This window comes from Pezoporus wallicus, unplaced genomic scaffold (assembly GCF_028554395.1).
Source record: "Pezoporus wallicus isolate ANWC-B61680 ecotype Strahan unplaced genomic scaffold, APGP_CSIRO_Pwel_v1 contig_1739, whole genome shotgun sequence".
Classification (NCBI taxonomy): domain Eukaryota; kingdom Metazoa; phylum Chordata; class Aves; order Psittaciformes; family Psittacidae; genus Pezoporus; species Pezoporus wallicus.
In genome coordinates this window covers 409559-420917 of record NW_026637351.1, presented here as the reverse complement: position 1 = coordinate 420917, position 11359 = coordinate 409559, and the positions used below count along the sequence as shown (strand labels likewise).

At 41.7% G+C, this 11359-nt stretch overlaps 1 protein-coding gene across 3 annotated transcripts; it reads right to left on the bottom strand.

Annotated features, from left to right (window-relative positions):
* Positions 1-1042: 1042 nt before the first annotated feature.
* NDUFV3 (NADH:ubiquinone oxidoreductase subunit V3) lies at positions 1043-11359 on the bottom strand. Of its 3 annotated transcripts, none has more exons than XM_057405007.1 (4): positions 11258-11359; positions 10861-10951; positions 5493-6455; positions 1043-1322 (listed from the first exon to the last, which is right to left on the bottom strand). In XM_057405007.1, exons 1-4 carry the CDS (start codon positions 11291-11293, stop codon positions 1156-1158), a joined length of 1257 nt encoding a protein of 418 aa, XP_057260990.1. In that variant the 5' UTR covers positions 11294-11359; the 3' UTR covers positions 1043-1155. The 3 variants fall into 3 exon arrangements, with proteins under 3 accessions (XP_057260990.1, XP_057260989.1, XP_057260991.1); XM_057405006.1 differs by having other exon boundaries at positions 11246-11354; XM_057405008.1 differs by lacking the exon at positions 5493-6455 and having other exon boundaries at positions 11246-11352.

The window sequence follows — 11359 nt, the reverse complement described above, 5'->3', positions numbered from 1 at the left end:
CAGGTGATGGAAAACACTGGAGCTATTGCAAGTACAACTGCTCAAAGACCAATTAACTCCAAAAACCCCCAAAATGAACAAGAAGCCAAAATGGAACTAAACCCTCAACAGCTGGAGGTCATCAAGGCAGTTTTCCCAGAGGGCAGAAGACTGTTACTAATAGGATGGGAATACAAAATTTAGTGAGACCAACTGTAACTGCTGATAACACATATTGAGAAGTGCCTCATTTCTCACATTTTCTGCAGAGCAAGAGTGAAGCTGGACAGCAATCTTAACTTTTATAGTGGGGAAAAAAACCACCACTGGGAACTGAAACATAGTTCCACTGAACAATTAGTACCAGGAGCTGATTTTAACCTAATGCTATTTTTGTCACATTTAAAAATAACATTCAAGTGATTCTACCCTAAAAAGTCATTATTTCTCAGAGTTTAATCAATGTAGTACAGTTCATTAGGAATTGCTCATTGAGATTCTCCTACATTTTAAGTTATTTCAATTACTGCAGAACCTGGATGCTAGAACCCCCAACAGAAGATTAAATAAAGTTGTATGCTCTCCCTTTACAACAGCAGAGCATTTGAAATGTTTCAATAACATTACAGAAAGTTACATTCCTCCACTAACACAAAACATACACTCTTGCCACTGGAGACAGTACTCCTTACACTGTTTCTAGCCAATGATTTAAATTCAAATCCAGAGTAAACATAACCTCTTCAGAGCTGGTAATACATTTGTGTGCAAGGAGAACAGCCGTCTGTGTTATAGTGATAACAACACTTATTAAAACCATGGCACATACTGAACAGGCACATGCACAAGGGCCATTAAGTTCTTTGACATTGTACTGAAAGAATGGTCAGTTTCAAACACTTGGGGACACTGAAATGTCAGGCCTTTTACACTATCACCAAATAATACATACTGAGAGGTAGCAAAGCAGTTTTTATCCAGTGATGATTTATTGACAGCTCATTCATAAAACGCAAGAAGAAAGGGACTGTGAGAACCAAGAAGATATATTCAAAAGCACAAGTTATTCTGCATTCATTTATTATTCATTATCTGATTTATAATACAGATGAAGCAACAATGCTAAATAGAACAATTTATCATTCTGCCTAGGCATTTGTTTTAAATGTTGTTCTCTCAGTGCCTCGGTGAAGGTCTTCCAGAAGATGGCTGAGGTTGCCTGAATTTGGAGAGAACCTCAATAGAATCAAAAAAAGTATAAATGTTGTATTCGTGATGCTGAAGGTTCTTGTAGGTAGAATTATCGAACTCTTCTGGAGCAGGCTCACCCACTGCTGTGGCCTCTGTGAAAACAAAACAGTAACTGGTGACTATAAGGACACCACAGCAGAGGGCAATATTCTTAATTACTGTCAGATCCCTTATCCAGTCAGTATTATTAACCCTTTCCTCCTTCCCCAACAGTGAGCAACTGTAACAAAAGGATAAGTACACTACACCCTACTGGTACCTTGTCTGGTCCTAAAGCAGCACATTAATATGCAGTAGGGGAATAGGAATCAGTACAAGTTATCTAAACTAGCACAGGTTTTAAAATACCAAATACCATCTAATGCTGGGGGTGGACAGGGCAGAACATTTATATCTTGAAGACAGATGTCTGCATTTCCTGGCTTTTTCATAGTTGCCTTGGTTTTCCCTCCAGCCCGAACAGTAGGTGACATTCTTAGCAAGCCAGGAGAAGCAAAGTAGCAGTACAAATGATCTATCATCACGTTAGACCACCAGACACAGCTATTCAGCTATTAGAACTACTTTACAGACTGAATTTTTTCTGCAGGGAGAAACGATGGAATTATTGAGCTCTCCACAGTTAAATTTCAAATGTAGTTATACTGAGCAGTAATACATCAAGAGCCTTTGATGTAAATTTCCTTTCTTCTAAATATAATCTTCTAAACTTTGTAGTAGCTCTTCTACCTAAACGAATAACCCAATAAAGTTATTCAGAAGTCCTTATTTCATGTTAAAGCCAACATTAATTCTTACTGCTTTAGAATATTATGCAAATTTAGGCAGTACATTTACATAAAAGGTTCCTGTTACAGGCTGGTTTTACAACCAAGGAAATTGCAAGAAATAAAACTTTACTCCCACTATTAATTCATTCTCATATACCCAGAGTCTTAACAATAGGAAAGACATAAGCATTATCTAGTGAAAAGTCTCATCATATAAATTTGTAAGTAGTGGTTTAGGTTAGATCATATTAAGCGTCTTTTGTAGTACAATCTACAATAAAAATACAAGAACTCAAGCAACTGAACACAAGAATTTCCCTTTAATTCTGACATAACTATTGTGATGTAAGGCTATCAGTTTAAGAGCATGTATCTGTGACACTCACCAAGACTCGCTAATAAACATACCATAGTAAGGCATGATTTCAGCAGAACACCACACACAGCCTATGAAAGGAAATATCCCTGTGCCTATTGCTCAGCTCCTACTGAGACAGCTCATAGGAGACAACGCTAAGGGGCTAAAAGCCACATGATACGGTCTTTGATACAAACAGCCCACAGAACAGACAAACGAAGGCAAGTGTACATTCAACCTGCAAAAGACAGTTGTTCCAAATTAAGAGACAGATGCTCAGGAAGAAAAGCAGATGGAGTCTCATTTTTCCTGCCCAAAGACACCGTACTTGGCTTCTTGAAAGAAAAATTTATGCCAGAGTTCATCCTCCCCATACTTAAAATTTCATCTATGCTTTCTCTCTTAAAGAGCATGCATTTCACAGGATGTTCTTCCAAAATGAATCAAAGTGTATTTCTGACTTACCATGCCACTATTTCACTACTTAGCAGTTGAAGTCAGCAGTTTCTGCTGACTATTTAGATGCCTGCTCTACAGCGCGATGGCATCACATTAACATCCAGGTTTGTAATGCGAAAAATTGCTTTTGCATTTTCACTGTGCCTGCTGCAGAGCTTGCAGATGAACAGAAGAACACAGAACAAGACAGAAGTACGGATTACAGAAGGCATCATTAACTGTGAACATTAAACATGGAAACACACTAGCTATTCTGAAGGAAGGCTTCAAAAGGAAGAGAGAGCAAGATATGCCAGCAGATACTAGGGATGTGTTAAATATAGCTGGGTTTGACTTGGCTATGTTCTGGCACCCGAAGACATTACACCAGCAGGAAAGGGATGTGAACTTGTCTGTACTAACCCCCACCTCTCCTCTAGCACATAGCCAGCAGAAACTTTCCTGCTGTCACAGCCTTATCACCTCCACAGAGGAACTCAACAGCATAAGTGCTGCTCTCAGCAAAGGCATATCCTACCCAAAAGGGTTTTGTTGGTGGAGTTATGATTATGTGTCTGACTATTGCCCCATAGGTACAGATCTGCAGGAAAAGTCTGTCACATGGTCTTAACCTTAATCTGGATTTACAGTATTTACAGAGCAGAGGAGGCTGTTTCATAGATCTTTAATGTTTTATAATCTTCACCTTGAATCATTAGCGTATTTCAAGGCTGAGTCCTCCCTCTCATATTTGAAGTTAACTGAACTAAATTGGGGCCTCTGTATTAGCTTCAATGTGGAAATAATGCTTGAGCATCTAGCATTCCACTAGGGGACATTCCAACCAAGGGGAAAAGCATCCAGAGAGAGAAATACAAATAACCTTTCTCCAATACATTTTTTTTTTTTTAAAACAAGCTGCTGCTGCTGACTGCTAGGAGGAGCAAGTAAATGAAAATGGCACTTGCAAACAGTGCTGCATTTATCAGCAGCTGAGTATCTGAGTTGCAGAGAGGAAAGATGATAAGCTTAGTTTCCAATTTATAAACCAGATCAAATTATGAGCTGACTAACCACTTAAAACAGGAGGCAGGTCTTTTAGTCAGCCCTGCATCCTGGAAATGGATGTATAAACCCCATTATTTGTCACTTAACCTGGTTAGACATTTCACAGAGTCACAGAATGGTGAGGTTAGAAGACACCTCTGGAGGTCATCTGGTCCAACCCCAAATGCTCAAGTAGGGTCAGCTAGAGCAGGCTGCCCAGAACCATGTCCAGACAGCTTCAAGGATGTAGGCTCCATCACCTCTCTTGGCAACCTGAGGCACCGCAACTCTCACAGTAAAGTGCTTCTTGATGTTCAGGCAAAACCCCGTGTTTCAGCTTGTACCTACTGCCTCCTGTCCTTTCACCATGCACCACTGAAGAGAGTCTTACCTTTAACTTTGCACTCTCCATAAATTTATGTAACTACCCAATATCCCACCCAAGCTGTCTCTTCTCCAAGCTGAACAGTCCCTGTTCTCTCAGCCTTTCCTCACAGAAGAGAGACTCCAGTCCCTTCATCATCTTAGTGGCACTTTGCTGGATCTTCTCCAGTAGCTCCACATCTCTCATATTGGGGAGCCCAGAACTGAACACAGCACTCTAGGTGCATCTCACCAGGGAAGGATCACCTCTCCCAGCCTGCTCACAACACTCCTCCTAATGCAGCCCAGGTTATCACTGGTGGTCTTCGCTGCAAGGGCACATTGGTTCATCTTCAGCTTGCTGCCCACCTGGACCCTCAGAGCCTTTTCAGCAAGAGTATCACTCGAAGGATGATATCCAAGCAACTTCACAATTATGCCACTTTTACTTCCATGTAGGCAAATTCTTTAATTCAAAACAGCAAACACAAGAGGGGTCTCAAGAATGGTATGCTACCTAAGTTGAAAGGCAAGAATGGTAAAGCACCACAGGTCAGGACGGAGGGGCATCTGCTGTTGAAATACACAGAATAAGATCAGTAGGTAAGTTAACAGGATTGATAGTAAATAAAAAGGGAAAGTTAGATAGGAAAGTATAGCTAGGGGGATGATTGCAAGATACACAACGCTCTTTCCTAAAAACATCGCTGACTCCTCCCCAACTCACTACAAAAACTGGGTTATGATGTCAACATTGTGCTACTTCAACACGACTCATTTACAACCTACTGATCTCAGAATCAATACCTGCTTCTGGCACTACCTGAAACACTGCCAAGATTTAAGGACAAAAAAAAAAAAAAAAGAGGATTTAAGCAAGAATCAGATGACATTGAATTTGGCACAGGAGAAAGGCAGCTACCAAATCCTTCCGAGCAAAGAGAAGAGGGAAAACAAGTTTTGTCATATAAAACCTATGATTTTGCTCACAGTGGAAACAATCTTGTCTACATTTTATAAGTAACTCCCTTATGAAACTATAAATACAGTGAAATGAAGACCGCTTCCTTTCACAGCATAACTGGAAACTGAGTATTACCAAGTACTTGTAACAATCAGCAGTGAACAAGAGTTTATCTTCCAGAAAGTCACTGCTACACAGTTAGCTTCAGTATAAAGATCAGAGAATCATGAGCAGAGAAGATCTGGAAACACTTAAAAAAAAAAAAAAAAGTTAAACCCTAGCCCAGATGAATCAATACAGTTCAAACAATTTAAAGCTGTACCCTCTATTGTGCTGCTTGCTCCAGCCTCGACGACTCCTTCCTGTATGGTCTCCTTTGCTGCAGTGCCCATCACCAACATTGTGCTTTCAGAAGTCTCTTCTTCTAGTTTGGGAGCAGTTACTTTTGCTTCTGACTCTTGTGCCTCCTTCACCATTTCTTCTTCTCCTCTGGATACCAGTTTTTGCTTTATATCTTCCTGAGTCACTGATGAAGCTTTCAGCTGAATAGCTGCTTTTTGGGTTCCAATGGACTTGTCCTCCAAATAGTCAGATTTATGAGGGACATTGGTCAGGTCTTGCCTTTCAACCACGCGTGGTTTTAAGACCAGCTTCTGCTGATCTGCTTCTTTTGGAGTTGATTTTACTTTGGGGACTCCTGCTTTGGATTTTGATGTTTCATTGCTGATTGATGTTTTAGAAAATGTGTCCTGCTTGATAGAAGACACACCAGTTTCTGGTTTTTGTGGCTGCTTCTTAGCCACATATTCTTTGTGGGATTTCTGCGACAAGTTACCTTTTGCTAGCATCGATGCCTTTACCGCTTTATTCTCAGAAAAGACAGAATCTCGTCTAGGAAACTCAGCTTCGGTTTTGATGGCACCTTTTGAATCATCACCATCATTTTCTTCCTCAGAATCTGAGCTAGAATCTGAATCTGAGCTGGATGAAGTTTCTTCCTCAACTATCTCCTTCCTCAATCCTCTTCCTGTTCCAGGTTTAGTGATGTTTTCGTCCTCAAGGGAAGAAACAACTACTCGCTGAGGAAATTCAACCACAGTTTTTCTTGACATGAATTTCCTCGTATCTTCAGCAGAAGGTTTTGAAGCTTCCTCGAGGTTAGTACTAGATATGCTCTCACCTTTGTCTGCAGATGCTAGGAGAGAGCTAGAAGACAACATTTTAGGAAATTCAATTGGTGCCTTGATGGGTAGCAGCTTGGTGCTTCCCTGTGGTGCCACTAGATCTAGGAAATGGCATAAAGAGGATTATCATCATTATATCCGACACCGATGTTAGTGATCTTAGTCATACAATTTTAACTTTCTGAGATAATCTGGTACAGAAAGCAAACTCAAAGAAGTTATTATACTAAATACAGGCATTATAAAGCTGAAAGTTTTAAGACACTTGAAGTTTAAAAACCCCACAGTTCTAGTCAGCACTTAAGTTTTTGCTGCTGTGCTTTTCTCCTTGCTTTGCCAGACTCCTTGCAAGAGCTGTTCTTCTGTGTTTTATTCTGCATCATTGAAAATGGTTTAAGACACCTACCTATCTCAGATGAAGGTTAAGACAGCTTGTTAGCTGAGCTATTCAGCTTTAGCTGAGGCTGCTACAGAGACAATATTTGTCTATGAACAAGCCAGCGAAGCAAGACTTAGTAAACAGAGCAATAGCCAGCCTCTCGCAATAGTTAGCTTTAAAGCAGTAGGGAGGAATGACTCCCAAGAAACAGAGTAAGAGAGATGTGAGGCCATATATTAAAGTATTATTTCTTCATGTGTCTATGTGATCTACCAACTGAATCATTTCTAAAAGACCTTATATCTTCCTCCTGTCTTCACTATCGCCACTGCTATTTTTTGAGACCTCTTTGTAAAAAAGGTCTTGGAAGACCTCCTAACGCTTCATGTTAGCCTGCCTTCATTTCTTCTCCCTCATGGATACTTTCATTTAACTGAGTTCTCCAGATAAGGAACCAACAGTTGAAGAGAAATCAGCAACTTCAGGCCCTTTCAGAGTACCAAGTATCCCTTGGATGCTTATGCCAATGATATCCTCAGGAGGCTGATCAACAGTAAATACTGTTGTGGTTATAAAAAACGGGAGGACAAAGGACTGGAAGCACATTGAGAAGATACACTACTGCTGAAATTTGCTATAGCAAAGCCATAAAACTGTTGTGAATTGCACCACTTGCAGCCAGCAGTGTAATTCAACAGATTTCCAGATTATTGTGCAGATTTAAACCCAGATCTACTTTACAGGACCGTAACTAAATGCAGCTTTCCTCCTCACAAGTATTTCACAGTAATACCTTATATGATCCAAGAAGGTAATACAATTAGTTTGTGTCCTAGGTTCAGCTATAGCAGTCATTTTTCTCTTTCTCAGTAGCTGGTGCAGTGCTGTGTTTTAGACTCTCAGCCTGGGAACAAGGCTGATAATACTGATGTATTTAGTTGTTGCTAAGTAATGTTTACTTTGACCAAGGACTTTCTCAGTCTCATGCTTTGCCAAGGAGGAGGGGAAGCTGAGAGGAAGCAGAGACAGAACACCTGATCCAAACTAGACAAAGAGGTATTCCATACCACAGCACATCATGCCCAGTATATAAACTGGGGGGATTTACCCACAAGGCCCAGATCAGTGCTCAGGTTGGGCTAGGTATCAGTCAGCAGGTGTTGAGCAGCTGTATTGTCTCCCCTTGTTATTTCCCTTATCATTATTATTACTGGTGGTAGCAGGAGTGGTTTTGTGTTATACCTTAGTTACTAAACTGTTCTTATCTCAACCTGTGGGAGTTACATTCTTTCAATTCCCTTCCCCATCCTTCCGGGAGTGGGGGGGGCAAGAAGGGGGTGGGTGAGAGAGTGGCTACGTGGTTCTGAGTTATCAGCTGGGCTTAAACCATGACAGTTTGGAATAAAAGCAAGTCTTTAGCAATGCCCAAATGAAAACATGACAGAAGAGACAAATGAAACTAAAAGCAAAGTATTTGATAAAGAAACACAGAGTTCTTAACATAAGCACAAATTAAAAAGATGCCAGCTTACTATAAAGGTAATACTTTTGAACAATTTCAGACACTTCTCTCTGCCAGATGGGAGGTGCAGGGTGAGGATGGAAGTCAGGGGGAAGTAGGAAGATGGCACAGTCACCTTTGAAAGAAGCCCGATTCCCTACACAGACTGACACAACCAAACAGCAGCCTGTAGAAACTACTGTGTGAGTAAACATCACTCAGGATTTAAGAGTTCTTCAAAGAAGTGTACAGGAAGGTCAAACTAAAATGAGAATGCCTGAAGGGATGACAGAGAAGTGAAAGCTGAGCAAAAGCTGCCGAAGTATTAATGTTCAGTATCCTAAGAAACAAAGAAGACAGGTAACATTCAGCTTGACCATTAACAGTAATTGTTACTGGAAAAATACTTTAAACAGTAATATTTGGATACGTGAAAAAGATATGTTTCAGCTTTTAATCATGAAGTCTAACACAACTGGTACAGACATTTTAATTGGGGTACTTCAAACTTTGTACCACCTGACCTGTCTTTGCATCACTTTGACAAAAGAACAATACACCCAAATTAGTAACAAGAATATTATGCCCACATGCGTTCTTACTGATGCTTGTAACAGCATCATTATCAGAACATGTTCACACTAAGAAAGATGGCATGCAGAAATTACAGATATGATCCTGAGTTTGGGTGTAACCATGACCATTTTATCAAAACAAAGAAAATTTGCACACCCTGTTCCAGCCAGAATTTGAAAAAGACAGCTGCATCCTATACAGCTTAACTAACCTTAGCCATTTGCAGGGGAAACAGCTCGCTGAAAGAGGTGGCCTAAGAGGCCTCCTGACACATTCTGAAATCAGAGCTGCAGGACAGAGAATCTAGAAACTGATGCTAAAGTACATCTCAAATACACTTAACGTAATGCAAAAAATATATAATAAAAAGCAATTTGTTGTTCAATCAAGCTTATATCAATGTAGGCTTTCTTAATGAAACAACCAAGGTTTTATTTGCCTTGACATTTGAGAAGCTAATATTAGAAGCCAGAAATGTGCATTCAACTACTCCACCAGTGATCTTTTCAACAGCTATCAATGAGTCTGATTACTCCTACTGTCCCATGGAGCTTTGCTTTTTAAGCACCTGGATCTCTAATTTGGGATGGAATCTTACTCACTCCTACTCACAGTGAGCCTCTATTTACAAACAACATTTTGCACAAATTATCCCTCTTCGAAATTTGTATTCATGTTTTGCCTTCGGTCAGGGACAGAAGGGGTTCAAATACTTGGGAATGTCAAATGCACTACAGCATGCAAAACCAGGTCCACGTACTGCCTCACTTGCAAACCTATGGGGCAAGAAGCATTGTAACTAAATTTAACACAACAGGGCTGTGACAGTTCTCTGCAGCTTCTTGACTCTGTTGCCTAGAGCAGGTATTTGGATCTTCAAAGTGTTTTTCTGCAAAACAGGATGCTTTTTGATCCTGATTATCCTAACATTTCAGAAGAAAAGGGTGAACATCTGAAGTTCAAACTTCAGATTTTGCACATCATTAAAAGTAACTTGCTACACATTTCCATCAAATTTCAGGCAACTTGCAAAGCTGCTTTATATTAAGACAAATGTAATGATAACTCTCCTTAAGTCTGGTCAAGTATCACAGCAGCTAAAGAATTAAGGTGAAAGTAAACAGGAAATAAATATGAAGCTGACAGCATGGCTTATGAATATAAATATAGCTGTCCTGGTTTCAGCTAAGAGAGAATTAATTTTCTTCCTAGTAGCTGGTGCAGTGCTGTGTTTTGGCTTTAGTCTGAGAACAATGCTGATAACACACCGATGTTTTAGTCGTTGCTCAGCAGCGCTTACCCTGGTCAAGGACTTTTTAGTCTCATGCTCTGCCAGTGAGGCAGGGCATGAGAAGCCCAGAGGGAGCAAAGATGGGATACTTGAACCAAACTAGGCAAAGGGGTATCCCATACCACAGCATGTCACGCCCAGTATAGAAACTGGGGGGAGTTACCTGGAAGGCCCAGATCGCTGCTCAGGTAGGGCTGGGTATCGGCCGGTAGGTGGTGAGCAATTGTATTGGGCATCACTTGTGTTTATTGTTTATTCTTTTCTCCTTTAAGTTTTATATTCTCTGCCCTTGTTATTTCCTTTATCATTATTAGTAGTAGCAGTTTCATATTATGCTTTAGTTATTGGACTGTTCTTATCTCAACCCATGGGGTTTACATTCTTTCAATTCTCCCCATCCTGTCTGGGGAAGGTGGAAGGGGGGTGAGCAAATGGCTGCATGGTGCCGAGTTGCTGCCTCTAAACAATGACCAGATGCATTCTTATCCCACACAGACCCGATTTCCACTAGACCTTTACTTTCAGTTTTCTTACTATGCAGTAAGTTTGAAAAGAAATCCTTGTTTACACAGTGATGACCTTTTACTCCCTTGGCTTATGTACCAGCAGTTCCAAGACAGTTCTTCTTGCCTATTTAATGACACCCAGGGGAGCCTTGAACTTCAGGCTGTTAACTAGAAACTCTCCTACGACCAGCCGTACACCCGTTGCCTTTTATGTACCCCCCACCACCGCTGAAGGACGAAGCAAACATCTTACTCTTTGGCGGCTTCCCGGAGCCCGCCGGCTTGGTGCAGAGCTCCGCGGAGGGGACCTGGCCTCGCAGCCCCCGGACCTCCAGCCGCAACACCTGGAGATGAAGAAAACGGGATAAAGGCGGTTTCCAGGGTACAGGGAACCCCGGAGGGAGCCGTGCCCACCCGCAATCCCCACTGCGCTATGCATGGAAGTGCCATCAGTCACCTCAGCCAAAGGGCTCGCAGGTGGCGCTGTGGTTCTGCCCCACGCTTGTGCACCTCCCCGCCGCCCCCCCGCCGGGCCCGTGGGAGAGGAGGGTGCGCCGCGGGGCTTGCGCTACTGAGCAACCCCAGCCCCTCTGTCCCCCTCTGCCTGTACCCCATCCAGCTCCCTCCCTACCCGTTACCTTGCGGCTTACCGCCCGCCCGCAGCCCAGCAGTGAAGGAGCCGCCATCTTGGCGCTAGTCCCGGAAGCAGCTACCGGAATCGTGACAGACGCTCCCTCACACGGTCTTCCCCT